At 40.7% G+C, this 21,752-nt stretch overlaps 1 protein-coding gene across 1 annotated transcript; it reads right to left on the reverse strand.

Annotated features, from left to right (window-relative positions):
* Positions 1-854: 854 nt before the first annotated feature.
* araf (A-Raf proto-oncogene, serine/threonine kinase) lies at positions 855-21,184 on the reverse strand. Its single transcript, XM_041274731.1, has 16 exons — positions 20,890-21,184; positions 16,840-17,093; positions 16,059-16,162; positions 15,148-15,250; positions 14,441-14,595; positions 13,928-14,026; positions 12,472-12,622; positions 11,057-11,084; positions 10,304-10,440; positions 9,147-9,334; positions 6,956-7,147; positions 5,875-5,921; positions 4,843-4,961; positions 3,760-3,891; positions 2,158-2,292; positions 855-1,859 (listed from the first exon to the last, which is right to left on the reverse strand). Exons 2-16 carry the CDS (start codon positions 17,035-17,037, stop codon positions 1,719-1,721), a joined length of 1,929 nt encoding a protein of 642 aa, XP_041130665.1. The 5' UTR covers positions 17,038-17,093; positions 20,890-21,184; the 3' UTR covers positions 855-1,718.
* Positions 21,185-21,752: the final 568 nt, after the last annotated feature.

A 21,752-nucleotide genomic window follows, 5' to 3' on the forward strand; every position in this document is an offset into this window, starting at 1 on the left:
ACCTTACCAACTTTTAAAAAAAAAAAAAAACATACAGCACAAAACAGTCTCCGTTCTTGAGCTAATCCTTTAAAAGTAAAGCAAATTTCCCCATGGCTCTATTCAGCCAAAGTTTCGTAACTTCAGCGGGTAAATTGCGCCAAGAAAGGAAAAATAAAGCACAGCCACTTCAGGATTCCAGTTGCCCATATAATACTTTCAATCAATAAGGACCAGAAGACTTCAGTTAAAGAAGTAACTCAAAAATGAGATGAGCAAAATAGATGATTGTTCTGCAAAAACTTGATTATGCTCAGGAAATATTGCCATGGAATGAATTCTACAAACCCAGGGAGGATTAGGGCTGGTAAAATTTTCAAAAGATTCCATTCCTCATTATAGAAGTTGAGATAAATACTGGATAATTGAATAATTACATTTTTGTAACGAGCACAGTTAATAACATTATTTATGTTTATCAACGAAACTGCACTGAACGCCCTCCCTTGCTGTTACAGTATGTCTGGCCAAGACAAGCAGTGGGCGTGTTCTTTTCCAGATTAATTGAAACTAGCATCTGATTAGCTGGTCCCATCCTGACGACCTGCGAATCAGTTTTGAGAATACTTTGCAAGTACACGCCCTCTGTGTATTCAATGGAAAAACAAAAAGCATGCCACCTTTGAACCGACAATTTCTTGTATTCCTGGCAAACATAAATTGTGCACACTGAAGAAAACTGACTGTATATAGTTTGCACTTCTTCGGATTTTCAAAATGAACGGTTAAACCTCTCTGAAAATTTCTGTGGGTAGTACAATCATCGACACTTTTTGAACGATTATATTTTGTGTGCCCAATTAATAGATTGCTACTTGGAGAAGTTTTTTTTTTTTTTTTTTTTTTTTTTTAAAGACACAGAAGTTTAAACCACATACTTATTTTCCTCGATTGTTCAAAACACTAAATCGCCACTTGATTCAGGACAACATCTGTTCTTGTCTGATCATTCTTAGTGGTTTTCGGGGTCCTTCTGCATTATGTGCAAAAGCAAAGGCATCTATTTAAGATTATACTAGCAAGAAATAACCAAGATGTTTTTGTTTTTTTTCTTTCTTGGCTCTGGTTGTGGTTGGACCCAGTCTTTCATAGTGGCTGCTGTCTTGTGCTGTATTGCAGGGAGATGGTCTCTCATAGTGGCTGCTGTCTTGTGCTGTGTCACAGAGAGATGGTCTCTCATAGTGGCTGCTGTCTAGTTGTGCTGTGTTGCAGGGAGATGGTCTCTCATAGTGACTGCTGTCTGTGCTGTGTTTCAGGGAGATGGTCTCTCATAGTGGCCGCTGTCTTGTGCTGTGTCGCAGGGAGATGGTCTCTCATAGTGGCTGCTGTCTTGTGCTGTGTCGCAGGGAGATGGTCTCTCATAGTGGCCGCTGTCTTGTGCTGTGTCGCAGGGAGATGGTCTCTCATAGTGGCTGCTGTCTAGTTGTGCTGTGTTGCAGGGAGATGGTCTCTCATAGTGGCTGCTGTCTGTGCTGTGCTGCAGGGAGATGGTCTCTCATAGTGTCTGCGATCTGGTTGTGCTGTGCTGCAGGGAGATGGTCTCTCATAGTGGCTGCTGTCTGTGTTGTGTTGCAGGGAGATGGTCTCTCATAGTGGCTGCTGTCTGTGCTGTGTCACAGGGAGATGGTCTCTCATAGTGGCTGCTATCTGGTTGTGCTGTGTTGCAGGGAGATGGTCTCTCATAGCGGTAGCAGGCGTGTGGTGTTCAGCAGCAGGGGGTTAAGATCCTCGGAGTGTACCGCTCGGTGGAGAGACGGCTCCGATGCACTCCGCTCGATCTTGGGCAACGATTCTTGAACTTGTTCCATCGCAACCAGGATCTAACACAATGAAAAACAGGCAAGAGTCAGAGAGCAAATTACAGGAAGGAGAAGAAGAAACTGCCTAAAAATTTTTTTTTAAAAAAAGCCCTTTAGCTTTAAATATATAACACACAGATCAACAGTGACAGGTTTCAGAAATACTAAAAGAAACTAAATAAATTCAATGGCAGATGTTTCAAATTGAGGTCTTTTTTAATGCCCACTACTGGTATTGTTTGCAACCATGAACTCAAGATGAATATGCGAAAAATATCTGTTGTCACTTGACACTCCAGACTGTCCACCGGCAATTTACCTGTGGAAATAGTGGCCTCTCGTCTTTGTTGAATTTCAGACAGTCTATTATGAGTCTCTTCATGGCTTTGGGGCAGTTACTGTAGACCTTAGTGAGATCAGGAGACAAGTAGCCCCGACCCACCATGAAGATTATCTGAAACAGAGAGTTGTGGTCATTGGATCAATCTTTTCTTATCACCACTTTAAGAGGTTACGCAGAACATAACAGCAAGAGGAACACATTCAGCATAACTGTGTAATGATACCGTAATGTCACCATATGAGCCGTATCACGATATGCCGGTCGCGATTTGATATGCATCACGATACATATCACGATCCTGATGGGCCACTTACTTGTATAATGCGAAAAGAAGATCAAAAAGACCATTGAAATCACAAAAATGTGATTCAAGAACCGCTTAGTGAACTACAATGAGGTGTGATGTTGTGCTTTTGGTCTGGAATTACAATACAAGTGATCCACACCTCTGTTACGATAGGATATAAATCACAAAATCATGTTTCGTTACACTGCTAATTCGGTCCATGAGTGCCCGTCCGGTTCCAAGAAGCCGACTGATCCCAGAACCTTGTCGAGCCGGGTCTTAACCCTTTAAGGGCCGAGATTGTGTTAACATGATCAAACTGAAGTGGGCTTCTAGGACTGTGATCGTGTAAACACGATGACAAAAGCCCTTTGTTTTTTTAGACTTACAGGGTCACCGTACTTTGCAGTACAGGCTTGACACACACATCAGTGGATAGGGGAGGGACTGACATTCACGTTGACATGTGATGTCACGGAGAGGGGCATTTAGTGTCTAAAGGGCGGAGACAGTTTACAGCAGTCCGGCAGAGACAAAAGCAGAAACAAAAACATCACAGGAACTTGTTCAGAGCAAATAAAAATGGGAAAACACTGTAAATCTGATGTGCTTAAAATAAATGTTCTAATATAATGGCAATATAATGTGTTTATATATATATATATATATATACAAACATATGTAATGTTTTTACAACATTTATAACTATCAAGAAACAAGGAACATGAGCATATAATATTTCATGAACTAAATGTATCAGGTACTTTTTGAAAAGTTTGTATGGTTTGTGAAGTACTTTATAATGTTCCCCAGAGTGTTCTGGAAAAAAGGACACCAATTGCAAGATGCTACTGTAAAAACGTGAATTTTTATAAGAATCAACTACAGCCAAAAAAGTATTGACAATGTCAACCCAAGGGACTTTTTCGACCTGAAAATAGAAACAAGGAACAAGGGTCACAAATGGAGATTAGACAAAGAGGCATTCAAAACAGAAAATAGGAGGCACTTTTTTTACACAGAGAATCGTGAGGGTCTGGAATCAACTCCCCAGTAATGCTGTTGAAGCTGACACCCTGGGATCCTTCAAGAAGCTGCTTGATGAGATTCTGGGATCAATAAGCTACTAACAACCAAACGAGCAAGATGGACCGAATGGCCTCCTCTAGTTTGTAAATTTTCTTATGTTCTTAAAACTGAAAAATGCTTGTTCCTGAAAGGGTTAAAGGGTCCCAGTAATTGAACAACGGAGTGTAACACCACTGCATGGATTATAATGCTATAGAGCTCACCTGATCTCTATTGTTGATGTTGGAATAAGGCAGCGTTCCGGACATGATCTCATACAGGACCACTCCGTATCCATACACGTCAGACTGGAAGCTGTAGGGATTGCTCTCCTGCATCCGGATAACCTCCGGAGCCTGGCAAGAGAGAGAGAGAGAGAGAGAGAGAGAGAGGTGAGAATGGACCTTTAAGACCATTATCCACAGAAACTAACAGCCTTTTAAAATTAATCTTAAAGCAAAGGTATTTTAGGTTGAAAAAAAAGTTACGTTTCTATGCCTTACTCTCATTTACCCTTCTTTGGCCATTTCACCTCAGTAGAATTAGACTTTTAATCAACGATAAATCGATGCATTGCTGTTTTATTTTTCAAAAACAAATGTTCATTATTTTTCTTTAATAAGACTATCTAATAATTAAAAACACCGTTGTGCAGAAGAGTTAAAACAAAAAGGCCCGACACCTCCCATTATATAAATAAAAAGATACAAAAAGGACTTCCGTTTAACAACTGAAAAGAATATGCGTGCATTCGCATCACATTAACACTGTAATAATAATAATAAAAAAAACCCTATTTTAATTTCTGAACTATGGTTGTTCAATGTCCAAAAGCAAAGCATTTGAATTAATCTCACAAACCCTGACTAATGTAACTATCATACTAAATTAAGCTTCTTTTTCTATAACTTTGCCATATAATCCAAACACAACAGGCTTTGAAAAAAAAAGCGTTGCCTTAATTTTTAAATAAAAAAAAACATGAATACTTGGCCTATTTCTTATTTGTCTTATCCAATGCGTAATGTAGACTTGAAGTGTGTATCCTAGCAACACGTGAATCTACTGTACTAACGCTAGTAGCAGCACACTCACACTTTTAATGTGAACTGGCAACATGAGACTTAAAAATGGGTACTAATGCAATGCATCGATTCACCAAAATGTAATCGAAGCTCGGTAAAATTTAAGGACAGATGATCAATAACTGATACATCGACTAATTGTTGCACCCCTACAAAAAATAACTCGCTGTACTCGAGAAGGTGAGGAGAAGGCATGACCTATAAAAGAATGACATCTCTTACCATCCAGAGGATAGAGCCGCTGGGCTGTTCCACCTGATCCGACCCAGTCCACCGGGATTTGACAGTGGCCAATCCAAAATCGCCGATCTTCACCGTCCAGCCCTCGTGCAAAAAGATATCTGACAACGGAGTTGAGGAACGTGCCAGAAACACAGACACGCGATCAATATGCTAAAGCCCTGCAGCTGTGGCCAAACGTTTTGCATCACCTGATCGAACTAACTGTGCTTCACAAAGTCGAATGAAACCTGCTGAATAATGTTACCTTGTTAACATATTGAATTACACACCGCTTCTGAGTTTTCCATATACTCCAATGAAAAAATTGACAAAAGTTGAAAGTAACATGAAATACTGTACTACTATATTGGTTTCATTTTGTAGTTTCTTTGATTACATGATGTTAAATAAAATATCTAAATTATGTTCACATAGTTATTATTTTTGTATTTATTAGGTCTCAAGCCTAAAATTCTAGGTGATGCAAAACAGCTGTGTACCCCCTGGGCTAAACATGTCCCATAAAATCCTTGTGTGTCTGGAGAATCCTAACTGCCAGCACTGAACAGCCTCACACATTCCATTCAAATCATGTGACAATGTGACTCTCACCTCACCTGCTTTAAACTTAAATGGACGGACGGTTCAATGCTGGTACTACAACATGTAAAACCAGATATAAATTATTAAAAAAAAAAAAAAAACTCCATCTTGGAGCAACAGATCCCAGAACCACTCAGAATAAATGTATCAGGCACTAGCACTTTATCAGCTACAATTACTGTAAAAACCTTTGTATAAGTATTTTCTATGTATTTTTTAATGGGTCCTAAAAAGGGGGGCGTGACTTATACACCGGTGTGACCTATAGTCTTTTTCCTGAAATTTTTGTCTCAAAAAGCAGGGGGGGTTGACTTATACACAGGTGCGACTTATACACCGTTTTTTTACAGTACTTTAAACACAATCAAGCATGTTGAAAAGTTTTACCACTAAATCAGTATTAGGCAAAGCGCCAGACTGAAAAGATACTGTTTGATTTCAGGTCCCTGTGAATGATATTCTTGGCGTGGAGGTAACTGAAAAAACAAAAACGGTCAAGACAAGAAAAATTAGGAAACCAACAATACTTTTAGATCTGCAGAGTGAAAGGCCGACACATGTGGCTTTCTTTGCTTACATTTTTGTATTGGCAACCGCAGAAATGGCGCAGCTTGATTATTTAACAAAGAGTGGTTAGTTTTACATATCCTTTCAATTTGACAAATGCTTTTGAATAATCTATCAAGTGTCCCTATTTATCCAGCTCCAAGTGCAATTCATGACACAGCTATAAGCGATACATTGTTGAAGTAATTGCAGAGTTAATTGAGAACTTATAAATGTTTGAACTAACTTCAGAACATGTAACTGATTACACAAGGAGCCTGATTAAAAGGAGTTTGTTAGAACAGGGAGGTGTTTGAATCGATAGAGAAAAGCTTCCATGCAGTTATTGGTTTCAGTAGCTATATTTTGACAAATGCACGTGAATAATCTATGAAATGCATTTGCAAAGTCTGTCAACTTGTACATGAACACATTTGTAAAATTTACAAGTATTTGCATTCGTACTCAACTCTGGTCCTATGTACAGCTGTGGCCGAACATTTTGCATTACCCGCTATAGAATTAACTAATTGTGCTTCAAAAAGTCAAATGAAACCTGCTGAATAATGTAACCTTAACATACTGAATTACACACCGCTTTGTAGTTTTCCACAGACTTAACGAAAAACTGACAAACTGAAAAATGTGACATTTCAAAATCTAACATGAATACTGTACTACTAACATGGCTTCAGGTAGACTTTTGCAATATCATTTTGCAGTTTCTTTGATTACATGATGTTAAACAAAATATCTATATATATCAAGTTTTTTTATAAGTAGATATATATATATATATATATATTATATATATATATATATATATATATATATATATATTTTTTAAATTATGTCTCAATCCTAAATTCTAGGTGATACTAAACTTTTGACCATAGCTGTAGTTTACACAGTGTAGGAGGTTTTGGAAGTAAATGAAGTTATGGGAAAAGGTTGCTAGTCTTACTCAATGCCCTGGGCAGTCTGTCGAGCCACATCGATCCTCCTCATCGTCTCGAACTTGGTCTCTATGACGTGCAGGTGGTGGTACAGACTGCTGCCCTCACACCACTGCGTGATGATGGCAAAGTTCGGCTTCGTCATGAAGCCCATGAACAGCAGGATGTTCACGTGACGCGTCTTCCTGTGTGGGGGGAGGGTGTTTTAAACATTGGCTGATGTAAATATCCATATTTCTTTATACAGTGCACCCTTGATATTTCACAATTCGCTAATTTGGTTAATTCAACACAAATTCACACTTCTATAGCATCTTTCCTCACAAGGATCCCAAAGCGCTTCAAACACACACAAAGAGAATATTTAAACCATTACACAAACATTATATAAAATTGGAATTCACTGCTGAACCCTCTTCTTTCAGGCTATCTGCTTTTGAAGGCACTTCACTTATCAACATGTGACGTTTTTTTGATGTGAAAGTCAGAGAGCGAGACAGAGGTAGTACTGTACTTCACTGAATAAAATATAAAGTAATATAAAAAACACACTGACTTGGACTGAAATGATTTGAGAATTTCGCCCAGGGTGTCCTAAAACTTCAACGATTTGGAGAAAAGTACTTCTAGGGTTTTCAGTTTTCAAAAAAAAAAAATTTATTTGGTTGTCAAGGTACGATTTTGGCACGGTAATTTTTGGTACATTTCACAGGCGAGGTGCGGCAGAAAACCACGAATTCACGGAAAGGTCACCAAATAACGTAGCTACATCAACATACACGTTTAAACAGTATGCCAAAACCAATACAAAGACTATAGCTTTGGACTACTGACAAGTTTAAATGTTCCTTCTGAGTACAAAACGTATAGTACATACTTCAGACTCCGACAATTTCTGGTCGAAAAGTCGGAATTGCATGATTTACAAATCTTTGGAAAGGCGAACAACCTTAACAAATCATCAAACCTTTCACCTGTCATTCTAAAATCTCTCTCAGTCACATTTAAATAACGTTTGAAATTCTCTCTTTCGGGTTCTCTGTTGGTTGAGAGGGCAGATGCACCAACCTCTTGTATAGAGGTACAAACTCAGCACAAGTTACTTAAATGTAAATGTATCCAATTTCACGAATACAGTCTGTATTTAAAGTATGAACAGCTGCGACCATTTTGCCCAGTCAAAAGACCATTTTCGAGTCCAGGCTATTCCACTGCTGACTGTGGATGAGAGCTCCCAAGGGGCAGCGTGCAAATGGCCGAGCGTCGTCCAGGTGGGCAGGGCTTAGGTCGGCTAGGGTGTACTCGTCTCACAGCGCACCAGCGACCCCTGAGAACTAGCTGGGCGCCTGCGGGCTTGCCTGTAAGCTGTGTTGTCCTACAACGCTGTAGCTCTGAGGTCGCTGCACGGTGGGCCTGCAGAGTGAAAAGAAGTGGTCGGCTGACGGCACACGCGTCGCAGGACAGTGCGTGTTCGTCTTCACCGCTCCCGACTCAGCGCAGGGTGGTAGCGGTGAGCTGAGCCTAAAATAATCGGCTAACAATTGGGAGAAAAGCAGGGTAAAAATCAATTGCCAACTACTAAATTTAAAAAAAAGGCCTGCGATGCGTCCCGTGCAACAAAGAGTGAAGCTGCACAGCTAGCTGTGTGCGCCCGATGTATCCATTCATCTGCAACAAGTGCTGTATGAACTAGGCTTTAATGATTCCGAAATAAACAGCATATTCTAAAGAAAGCACCTAAGCTGATAACCTTCTGTTCTCCAGTGCATTTGTTCTTCTGTCTTTACAGAAAACAGCTCACAATTTGTATTGCACTTTAGCAGTCATAGATTGACATGCTTGCTCGCTCAGCTCTCTCATTCGCTGACCTACACAGCTACACCTAACTGCAGCGTGCATCAACACAGCAATTTGCAGACACTGCAAAATAAACTATAAATATAAATTGTCTGCCAAATAAACAAGAGTGAAGAACAAGAGGGCAGAAATGGAAGTAGACTCTAGAATAGAAGGTAGGAAGCACTTTTTTTTTTTTTTACACACAGAGTTATAAAATGCATGCAATAGCCGAAGTAGTGGGATCTAAAAATAAAAGACAAGATTTTGTGCTTTTAAATTAGTCGCCCCCCCCAACCCCCACCCCCGCCCCCGCCCCCGCCTCACTGACTTTAAGCTTCAGCACTACCTGAGCACGTGCATCGTTTCTTGAAGGCTAGCAGCTGCTCTGGAGTGGGATCCGTCACTTTGAGGATCTTCACAGCCACGTCTCCGTGCCACTTGCCCTTGTAGACGGTCCCGAAGGAGCCAGCCACGATTCTCTTCAACATGGACACCTCTCGCTCGTGCACCTCCCAGTAATAGCTGGAGTCCCTACATCCGCCACGGTGCTGCAACACACACACACACACACACACACAGGGTCACCACTCAGCAGCACACCTGGGTTCAATTATAAAAACCATGCATCTTGGAATGAACTGTAATTGTAATTGAGATTGTACTTGACTGTAATAATAATTTAGATGGTAATTGAAATTGTGATTGAAATTGTAATTGAACCATGGCACACCTGCGCATCTGTAATTGTAATTATATCACAGTTCAACATAAGCATTTATTTGTCATTCTTTTGTATTTTTCAACCACTTTTGGTGACCCCATTTGTTTGTTATATAGTATATATTATAGGCTTCATCAGCGGGCTAAACATGTTCGTGACTCAGAACTGCTCATTTTTTTAAAATTGTTTTTAATTTAAAATAAAGGAAATCATTTGTAATTGTTGAGTTCGGACCCTTTTTTGGATTTCTTTATAGTTAATGTTTTGGTCTACGCACCGCAAAAAACAATTTAGTTTACAGAGAGCTAGTTTTTTTGTTATATAATACAAATATTTAAATACATTTAAAAAAAAAGAAACTAACAGCCCTCTAATGTGGGCTTCTCGTGCTGGCTTTTAACGTTTAAACCAGTTGCAAACCAGAATCACAAACATAGGGGCTAAATAATGTAATTTAATAATATTACGACCTGAAGGGATTTCAACAGAAAAACAAATGTAGTTCCTAACGTTAAAGTTTGTAGCTATTAAAAATAAAGGGTATTTTCTAAACCAGTAACGTATAAAAACATATTTGCTTCATCTTCATTAATTGATGGCGCTAGTGAATGTGTAATTGCGCTAAATGCACGTGATTTTACTTTTTGTTCTTTACGCAAGCACAGAAACTGGTACCACTGGAAATGATGTGCTGGTATCTTATTTTTATGATGCTTTTCAATGTAAATTATTGGCACTTGTACTCCTGGGTGGACTGTATGCTGGGCAGACAAGAGAAACCGAAAATTAGCCTCACCACTTTCTTCTTGTCTTCGGAGGAAGACTGCTTTCGTTCTTTGGGGTGTTCCGAGGGGGATTTCGGGGGGAAGGGTCTTCTACCTGGGGAACCCATAGAGGGGGGGCTGGTCGAGGGTTTGGGGGAAGGCTCCACACCTGCAATAGGAAAGGAGGGCATGACAAATTGGCTATCTGCAGATATTTAACAGATTTTATCCAAGGCATTAAAATCTTAATGAACTAACAATAGAAACTAACAAATTCAACAATAAATGTTTAACTTATAGCTCTCTGTAGAGTATAGCTGTGACCAAAAGCTGGGGGTGGGGGGGGTAAATAAACAAACAAATAAACAAACAAACAAATAAATAAATAAATAAATACACAGACATCACTTAGATATATTATTTAACTATCAAAGAAACTACAAAATGATCTCGCAAAAGTCTACCTGAAGCCACAACAGCAGTACAGTATTTCATGTTTGATTTCGAAGTGTCATAAAGTTTTTCGATAAGTGTATTGAAAACTACAAATCGGTATGTAATTCAATATGTTAACGTCACATCATTTAGTAGGTTTCATTCGACTATACAAAAACAAACTTAGTTAATTGTATAGGTTGCAAAATGCACTTGGCAAAACTGTTGGCCACAGCTGTAGGGTGTGTGAGTATGAGGTTTAGTTTAGTCATAATGATCCAGCAGTATTTTGAAATAGTCTACATGTGTGGTTGGTTCTCCGCTGGATAAATATGTTTACATATACTCACCAATGCTGTGGTTCATTTTTAACACCTCCTGAAAATTATTAACAAGAAAGACTATGATTAGTTACCAGCCTGTGTTATGATCTGAGTCGCTTATTAACCTGATGTCCCGTCTGAAGAAATCTGTTTCTCACATTAAAACAGTAATTCAGAATTAACTAGTTATTACATATTGGAAAGGGAAAAGTGGTTCTGTTGCTGCAATATTGAGTTTATCATTTTTCTCTAAAGCTGCCTTTGAGCTTGTCTGCCAAATCCTAAGTGCCAGGCACAAAACAGCACCTCTCACTCCATTCAAATCATGCGACAATGTGACCTTTCAACTCTGCCAGCCACACCTACTCTGTCTGTCTATATAGATGTATAGCAGGTGGGGCTGGCAGAGAAAAAAGATCACATTGTCACATGATTTGAATGGAATGAGGATTCTTCAGATGCTCAAAGCCAGGTAGAGAAAAACATGATTTAGAAAAAACATATAAAAGCCTAATGCTAGGGCAAAAGAATCTAGAACCATGCCAAATTTTGCAAAGACCAACAAACAGGATTTACAGGAACTATTAGGAAATTTAAAATTAAAAATGCATGCACACATTACAAAGAAACAACCTTTACAAGTTTATCGCGGTACAATTTTCAGTACGCAAACATAAAATACAACAAAGGTTTGGTTTTTATTAAAAAAAAAACTAAAAAATACCCTGACATATTTGGGGGCTTTTTAAACAAAAGCCCTCAAATAGAATTGAAAATATGCATGCACATACTGTAGATAGTGATAAAAAAAAAAAAAAAACACACAGACCATGCAAAGTTTGTTAACAGATTTTTTAAATTTCTCCCTAATTTTTCCCCTCACCGCAGCAATTCCCCACAAAGCTGCTCAGGAGAAGTGAAGGTTCAGCGGGCGTCCTCCGATCCCACGACCCAGCCAGCCTCCTCTCCTACACCCAGGAACTCGAGAGCGGAGGTCAGCGAGCTCCCGGTCCCTGGAGGACAAGCCCTGCAGGTGTCCGCTCTGAGCTCACTGGGCGCCTGGCTGGCAGGGTCTGCTGTAGCGAGACGAGGAGAAACGATCTCTTCCGGTTTTGCCTCCCTAACCCATGGGAGCGCCAGAGCCAATGCGACGCTCCCTCCAGAATACCCAGCAAAGACCGACCACTTCGCGCAGCCAGGACGCAAAACTATGCAGCATGACTCTCCCTACACACAATGTGGCTGCGCTGTTCCTAGGTGAGTCACTAGGTGACCCCCAAATTTCATTGTTTAATTCTTCCGATGTGTTGCTTATATACAGTGTAGAAACCGCATATTGAAAATACATTTTATTACTAAACACTACTGTAATCGATGCAATATCTACTACTGTATTTCAGGAAGTCAAAGCAGAAGTTAAAATGCCACTCTAAGGTAGCTACCTCTATGATCCCCACTCCTGCTGACCCCACAGTGCTGATCATGTGCACGTTGGGAGTGGATGTGGAGCGGTGTCTCTGTAAGGACTGGCCCTCTCCCCCGGCCAGGGGGAACTGGAAGGCAGAGGCTGGAGACAGCAGATTGTTGCGGATCCTGAAGACAAAAACAGCAGGGTTAGTCATCGAGGCTGGAGACAGCAGATTGTTCTGCATCCTGAACACAAAGACAGCAGGATTAGAGTCATCGAGACTGGAGACAGTAGATTGTTTTGTGTCCTGAACACAAAGACAGCAGGGTTAGTCATCGAAGCTGGAGACAGCAGCTTGTGCTGCATCCTGAACACAAAGGCAGCAGGATTAGAGTCATTGAGGCTGGAGACAGCAGCTTGTGCGACATCCTGAACACAAAGGCAGCAGGATTAGATTTGATCTGGGCCTAGACAATCTTCTGGGGGTTTGTGAAAGCGAGGCGTCGCTGGCAAGGCTGGTTACCGGCAAGAGGGACAGTCAGTGATTCAGAGATTTTGGGGGGGGGGGGGGGGGGGGGAGCACGTTTATTTACAGCAACAGGAACAAAGAAACAAGGTACAAGGATCAAAACACAACACAGCAAACACCCAAGCACTGCTGTCAAGGTGAGTCTCACTTGTTTACTTTGTTGAGGCTTTCCAATAGCCTTCACTTAATACTCTTTTTCAACTCCGCTCTCCAAAATATTTAGTTCCCTTTTTATACAGGTGGCTAATTAGCAAATAATTAACCAATCTGGGAATGGCCACACAAACAAAACAGCCAAACAAAACACTATTTCCAGGCAGGGCTTCCACTCTGTCACTGGGTGTAACGACACACTGCCCATCGATGAATCATGAAGCTTTCTTCACACAATACATACTGTCGAAATAGAGGGCTGTATCGTTTGTGATGTCATCAGTTTATGATGATCACTGCTTTTCTTAGGACTCTGCAGAGAACAGCATCCCACACAGATCCAAGCAGCTGTTTCTTCACTTGTTTCACTTGGAATGGTAAATCAGCCCGATCAACACAAACGACCTTGGTGGTAGGTGGCACCCTGATTTCTGTGCAGAGTTCAAGCCAAGTAATCGATTTGTGCAGCTCTAAACTTTTTAATGGCCCTGGAATCCTGCTTTATCAGAGCAGGGTCTATAGGTCCCAGCTCTGTGTGTGTGAGTCTGTCTCTCTGTTTGCATGTGTGTGTGTGTGCGTGTCTGTCTGTGTGAGTGTGTGTGCGTGCATGTCTCTGTGTGTGCTTCTGTGTCAGTGTGTGCATCTGTTCGTCCGTGCGTCTGTGTCTGCGTATGTGTTTTTCCATGCATGTCCCCGTGTGTGTCTGTCTGTCTGTCTGCATGCATGTGTGTGTGTGCGTGCATCTATGTCTGTGTGTCCGTACGTCTGTATGTGTGCGCATCTGTACATCTGCGTCTGTGACACTCACCCGGGAGACTCTGGGGTGTAAGTGGGGTCGGACCGACGTATTTCCGTTTCTGGAAGCATGAGGAAGGGGATGGGCGAGTAATCAAGATTCGATAAACACCTGCAAGAAGAAGAAACATCACAGTGAAAACTGACTTGTTTCTGTGAACTGGGGTGTGTGCGGCTGCATGAAAAAGACTAAACATATGCATCCGAGTATCATTAAAACCTCCAACACAATCAATGCTCAAAACTAAATAAAAAAAAATTGATATTGATATATATATATATATATATATTATATATGTGTATGTATGGATGTCTGTGTGTACACACACACATATATATATATATATATATATATATATATATATATATATATATATATATATATATATATATATATATATATATATATATATATATATATATATATATATATATATAAAGAGAGAGAGAGAGAGATTAGAAAGTAAGTGTACCACATTGTGGATATCAGTGTAAGTGCAGAGTGGGAGCTGTGCTGTGCACTCACAGTTTGTTCATTGTGTCCATGTCCACACACACCGTGGGCACCTTGCTGCTGCAGTGCTGGTGGAACTTGTAGCCACACGTCTGGCAGCGGAACCCGTGGAACAGGAACTTGTGACAGAAATCACAGTAGGCCAGCTTGAAGAAGGTCTTCCGCACCTGAGCAAACCACAAAGAGACACGGCTACACTCAGCGATCTCCCGTTTTAAATACTGTTTAGAAATCACTTCTCAGAAATCGGTCACATTCCAGTACATAGTATCCTGTGTGCAGACGCCACGCCCGTGCTTAGAACACCACACGATTCCAAAAATAAAAACAAAACGAACGCACACATAACTGCTACCTTTTCTAAAATGGATCATCTTACTGGCTTCATGCAAACTTACCAAAATGCAAACTGCTTTATCTATGCCAAATTCGAACACCAGCAGTTCTGTTGATAATGACTTGTACGATTATTATTATATTTTTTTTTTTATACAATATACTGTAGAATAAGAGACACGTGACTGATTCACATCATACACTCCATTAGTAACTTAAAAGTAAAATGAATAATAAAACACTGCATCCCATTTGAATGCCTAACAAACTTGTATATCGACCTGTATCATGACATTACTGTTTTGTTACCTCCCCATTTTGCAGTAATTCTTTTTTTAAATGTAATACCTCCCCCTGACAGTGAGGGGCGCTGTGGCACTTACAAAGTTGTGCATGGTAAGTGGCACGTCATCCAGCACCTCCACTAGAAGCTCTTCACCCTGCAGAGGGGTGATGTCAGTGCTCCAATCCGTCAGCTGCTTTCGACTGAGAAACAATAACAGACAGTCACAGTCACACGCCAGCCCCCGAAAGACTATCAATCGATCAGGGTTAGAAACTCGCATCAGCCCTGGGTATCAGAACCAGCCTCAGATAGGTATATTGTACAACAGGAAATACCTGCGGCAACTTCATTCTGCAGATGTCTGACGATGGACATGTTTATAGCATATATACATCACCTAGAACTTTAAGAGCCAGACAATTATTATTATTTTTTTTAATTTATATATATATATGTGTGTGTGTATATATACACACACACACACACACACACACACACAGATACAGCAATCCGTTGTGTATCCGCCCGTCACACATCCGTCCCAGCCATTTATCCGCCATGATCAATCTCTTCAGCAATGCTAGTTTATTACTGAACAGAGAAGATTAGTTCTAGAGCACAGACTATAGGAAACTAAGTAAAGGTACAAACGAGAGAAGGCCATTCAGCCCATCAGCTCTCGCCCGGTTCCTAGCAGCTGACTGATCTCAATACTTTGTAAAGTCGGATCTTAAAGGATCCCAGTGATTCACCATCAACAACATGACTAGGTAACCCATTCCACACCCTCACCACTCTATGTGTGAGGAAGTGTCTCCTTCCCTCTGTCCTAAGTCTGTCTCCACTGTCCACTGGTCTTGGATTCTGTGTTGTACTTAAAGTGGCAACTCTTCAGTCCCATCATAATTCCTTCCTTATTCTAGAGGTTAAGGGATTCAGATCCTTCCACCCATCTTCATAGCTCATAGCCCATATCACCCCATTGTGAGCCTGTGTCCCTTTGCTTACCCTTTAAGCAGTCTGTAGACAGCACAGCAGTCCTGGTTCAGCCCTCTCACCTTCAGAGCCTTATCCAGGCTGTCATAAACCGTCTGCCCAGGACGCACAGTCACCTGCCCATCCACGGTGAGAGTTACCGTCAATACAAGCACAACGAGGGCTCCTGTTCACTTTAAACTGTTTGTAGCTGACAAGGTAATTCCATGACTCTGACCTGCGTTTCTAGAAGCGCCATAGGTCTAAAATGCGCAGTCTTGTCACATGCATTTCAAACAGGGTATCTGGTGCTACGCTAACTTAAAGAAAGTTCTCAGTTTCTATGCTGCATTCTCTGACGACCTGTTGCACTTACACACACAGAGTGCAACCTTAAAAAAAAAAAAATTGAATAATCGTGTCCTCTTTTAAAAGAAAAAAACTGTCCACGGAAAAAAAAAAAAAAAAGTTATTTGAGAATTCAACGGTTCAAATCAGAGATAGAAATAAGACTCTTACTGCATAGCAGTTTGACCCATTCTGGGTTTTAATATGAGCTTGATTAGCCCCAGTGTACAGGTAACAAGCTAAGGTGTGTCTTATAAAAATCGTAGTAAAACCAGGTATGGACCCAGCTGCTGTGCAATGGGAGTCTAATTTTCATCCCTGAAAATGCTTAACAACAAAGGCAATGTTTTACCGTTCTCTAATATCAATACGACCCCCCTTATTATCAACATTGATAGGGCAATGCCCTTTAATCCTGGTGATTTAGGCCCTGTCATTAAAAGCCCTGGCCCTAGTCGGATCGTACCACTGTGCGCTGTTTGTTGGGTAGGTAGACTCTGATGGTTCCTCCCCCGCGGGGGGTATCCCCTTGGCAGGCCTCCTCTGAGGAGGAGGAGGAGGAGGTGGACATGCTGGCGTTCGCCTGGCCCCCGCGGCTGCGGCGGCGCTCCCTGCTGGCTGGAGGAGTCAGGCTCACTGCACCGTTACACAGTGCAGGCTTCATTCAATGGACAGGGGCTAGGGGGCGCTCTCGCTCACTGGCTCTCTCTCACCTGAAACCTGGAACACAGAAAGAACCGATTACAGACAGCAACCTGGACAGTCAAAGTATCTACAGTTAACACTATAGCAACACTATAGCACCTAGCAACTTTCCAGTACGGTCTTCAACTGCTAGAAAAAAAGGCAGCAAACATATCGCTTTCCACTCACAAATCTACACTGTGCATGCATGTGTGTGTAATCCATCAATTGAGGTTCGATTAAATGAAAATTTGTATTGCAGGACCAAAAATAAGTACAGCTCATTGTAGTTCAGTAAAAGGTTATTGAATGAAGAACAAGCGTGTTTTACAGATGAATACTCCCCCACTAAATTCTATTATATCCCAACTTGTTAGGCATCATGTAAGCAGCCCATTAGGACCATCGCATGGATCACACACAGACACACAGGAACGTCTTTGGCCGTGCTAAAATGAACTCGGACCGTGGTTCCCTGCCCTCAAATCCTCTCTAAATCCAGGTTACGCGAGGAAGGATGGAGGGAGCGCCCTGCTCTGGATTAACAAAGACATGAACCACCACTGCAAAGGTGCCCAGAAAATTGAAGGCTGTGCTGCCAGACACTACGGCCAGGTAATTTTGTTTCATAAAGTCGAATGAAACCTGCTGAATATTGTTACATCAACATTTGGAATTACATACTTTCTTGTAGTTTTCCATATACTGTACAAAAAACTAAAAAAAAACCTGCAAATTTAAAAATCTAACAGGAAATACTGTACTACCATTATAGCTTCCTGCAGACTTTTGTAGTTTTTTTTGACTGCATGATGTAAAATGCAGTGGCTCCCTTATTCGTTTTGACGCAATCGCTTATAAAGTCAGCTACAGAGATGGACATTTTTGCCACACATTTCAAGCGGCGTTTGCTTAAATACCAACAATAAAGCAATAGGCTACTCCCTTGCGTTAAAACGTTCAAAGTTTACACTAGCTTAAGTCCGAACCCTAGAACTGCCCCTTCAATAAGATGAGCAATGCCAGTCCAGAATCCAGTGACAATGAGCTTTTAAGCCAGGTGTTATCCCATATCTCAGTTCATACATTATTAGTGAGAGAGAACAATACAAGTTGTAAGCACAGGTATTGTTATCCAAGACATGAATTCCACTCCTGTTAGAATTTACTTATTCATTAATTTGGCTCTACACAAATAAATTATATATATACACACACAGAGCAATCTGCCCTAACCGTTCATCCACCACGATTAATCTCTTCAGCAACGCTGTTTATTGTTGAGATTGTCTATTAGTTCAGAGATTGTAGACCCCACCAGTGTTTGTGTTGTATGTGATCCATGTGCTGCCATTGCTGGTAGTGTCACATGAGCTCTTCAGTGTGGTGATATGTAAATAAACCCTGTTCGCCTGCGGGGGGCGTATCAACTTCAACCCCCTTTTCGCTCTGCTGCCTGTCACTCAGCAGCGAATGCACGCACCCACACGGCCACTCTGTCACAAGCATTAAAACCCTATATCTTTCTAAACAAGGGATTTAGGGAAGCTCCCTAATAACAGCTGAATCTCAAAACAATCATTGTGTGAATAAAGCAGTTGTTACAGCTGTGTATAATTGTATTTAAAACTGGATTAATTTATCTGCCTTTCCACATATCTGCCCTTACTCTGGTCCCACTGCTATCGGATAAGTGATGGACCAATGCATTCATATATCAACCTATAAAAGCAGGAAGTACGAATGCAGGAAGTAAAATATGCTACATCAGATTGTTTTGTTTTACAGAGTTTTGAAATGACTAAACCACCAACTGCACGCATGCATATCAGTCTTACAGGCAACCGAAACGCTCCAGGAAAGAATGACCAAAGAACAAGAAGCAACAGCACAACCAACACATGACATGACCATTCGGAAATAACTAAAACCAGTAAAACACTTCCTCACACTCGCTACGATCCTCCCCCATCTTCTCATCTTTAAAAAACAATTCCAATTCAATTCCCAATTTAATCAGTTCCAGCACATCACCGATCATAATTCTGTTCAAATGAGCTTCTCCCAACAGTGGTAACAAATGACTTCAGTTGAAGTCACAGTTTGTTAGTCAATTCAACTGGCTTCAAATGAAAGCAGCTGAACAATCACAACCGTTATTATTACCTTAATTTGCTTAATTAGACGTTTTTAATTGTTCTCGGCGCCTAAAAAATTGCTTATAAAATGTTACAGCTAACTTCAAATCTGCAACTGTTTTAGAGCTGAAAACAAGTAAACGCTCTAAGCAGCTGATCAGCTCAATTCAGAGTCTAGTTCAGTAATTGAGAGCTCGGTTGGAATGAAAACCAGCAGACACTGGGGGATCTAGAGGTGATCTAGAGGTCCGTCTCAGAGCTTTCCCCTTTCACACTCTCTCTGTATGCACAGTCCTTGATGTCGGTTTGTGGTTGCGTTGCCCTAGCAACCCTTTCCACAGGGGTCTTTAACTGCTGACAAAATGTCCTGTTGTAAGTGCCTCTGCATATAATGCACAGTTCACAGCCTGCCTCTGTAAAGCGCTTTGTGATGGTGGTCCACTATGAAAGGTGCTATATAAAAATAAACAAAAAAAAAGACTTGTCAAGCTTTCTAGTCACAAATATAGATCTCTGAGTGTGTGTCCATGCATGTGTGACACACAGGGGCTGGATCAGGGGTGTAATGGTTCACTGTGAATTGCTGAATCATAACAGTGTTATGGCTGGAGTTTCCTGTGTATTTTCATCCAGCCCTTGTAAAGTATGTAGAATGTGGGCAACACAGAATAAACAAAGAGTTTTTAATTAAATCCAGACTCTTATTTAATTGAACCCAGCCAGGACCATCTGTAGCTGTTTCTCTCACCGCAGAGTCGATAGCTGTGTTTTTTAAAACTGCGTGAACTGCAGCTGTTTCGATAAACGACTGCTAGCTGTTTTCATTTGATCAGCCCGTTGAACTCAAACCAGACCTGGGTAGAATTCAAATTGCAATTGAGCAGTTTGTAATTAATCACAATTGCACTGTAACTGCAATTGAACCTTGGCACACCTGCCTAATTGTAATTACACCAGATAATTGCTCGATTACAGTTCAATCACGCATTTATGCGACATTTGATCGTTACTCTTGTATTTTCAACCACCTTTGGTGACCCCATTTGTTTGAGCAAAAATAAGTTATATAGTACGTTTCTGGAGTTGTACCCATGATCACTGTTTGGTTATTTAGAATAAACAGAGTAAATGTGTTACTTTTTAGTCTAATTATAATTACAGTAGCATAATTGTAACTGTAATTGAAATTCAACAAAACAGCATTGTAATTACAATTGACCCCGAGTCTGAATTGTGCATTTTATTATAAATAATAACATACTAGCAGAAAGCAAAAAAATGCTTGAAATACAATCTCTCTGACTGATTGCTGCATCTCTCGCCCAACTTGACATGAAAATGGTGTCACAAAACTGAGACCTTAAGACAGCTCCTGTCAATTATGTTATAATCCGAAAACAATTTCATAAATCACTATTCTTTTTGTCAAAGCAAGTAATTAAAGAGAGTGTAATAGATGAACGTATATTCAACTATACATCACTTAAGAAATAAATCACTGCTACAGATCATTTCTCAAACCAACCCAGAACCTCTCACCCAAACTGCATTGAAATTTACGATCAAAAGGAGGCCATTCGGCCCATCAGTGCTGGTCCGGTTCCTAGCAGCTGATTGATCTCAAAACATTGTCAAGTCTGGTCTTAAAGGATCCCAGTGATTCAGCTTCTAGGTAACCCATTCCATCCCCTCACCACTCTCTGTGTGAAGAAGCGTCTCCTTCCCTCTGTGCTGTCTATCTCCACTTAATTTCCAACTCTGTGTCCTCTGGTCCTGGTTTCTGTGCTGCGCTTGAAGTCTTGGTTAGGGTTGACAATGTCAGCTCCTTTTAAGATTTTAAAGTCTTCAATCAAATCCACTCTCAATCCTCTCGGCTACATATAGTTCCCTCAATCTTTATAAGATCAGACAGCCTATGTACAACCTATTAACTTAGAAAGCTTCTGGTGTGGCAAATGTTAAGAACGCAATTTGCGATTTTCACCATGCTTGAAACCTGATTAAACCAGTTTTTAAAAATAGGGAGAGCAAACAATTTTCATTGAATGCCATCCCTTCCCACCCCCCTACCATTAGCTCAAGCAAATTATTTGTCACTGAATTCCTACTGATGCCAAGTTTTTCTCTTGCGCTTCTCTCCTGATGGACCAGTTAGGCTGGTTTAAGAAGCCCTGCCCAAGTTTGAAACACACACCATCAGTTCACCTGCCTACATTTAGCTGGCTACATGGCTAATTAGTTAAATATCACTGGCTGTAGAAACAGATGTAAAGGCAAAGATGTTATACAGGGCTTGAAACTCACAATAACCCTGCGCCAAATACAATACAATTATATCTTGGTAAACCCAGTTTGCACATAGTTTTAGAACTACAGATCCTTCAAAAAAGTATATTTAATCTTTCATCACATCCAGAAACTTCATAAGCTACATAAACCCTATTAATTAATCATTAAGTGTCTTTCTTTCTTTCTTTCTCTTTCTTTTAGTGGTTAAAGAAATGAGCCAAGAGGTCCCCGGTTCAAATCCCAGCTCAGCCACTGACTCGCTGTGTGA

This window comes from Polyodon spathula, chromosome 16 (assembly GCF_017654505.1).
Source record: "Polyodon spathula isolate WHYD16114869_AA chromosome 16, ASM1765450v1, whole genome shotgun sequence".
Lineage (NCBI taxonomy): Eukaryota > Metazoa > Chordata > Actinopteri > Acipenseriformes > Polyodontidae > Polyodon > Polyodon spathula.

Coding starts and splice junctions, on each gene's coding strand:
- araf (XM_041274731.1), bottom strand. CDS start 17,037: ATGAAGCCTGCACTGTGTAACGGTGCAGTGAGCCTGACTCCTCCAGCC. Junction 16,163..16,839: donor CCAACAAACAGCGCACAGTG/GTACGATCCGAC, acceptor GTGGATGGGCAG/GTGACTGTGCGTCCTGGGCA. Junction 12,623..13,927: donor TACACCCCAGAGTCTCCCGG/GTGAGTGTCACA, acceptor TTTTGTCTTCAG/GATCCGCAACAATCTGCTGT.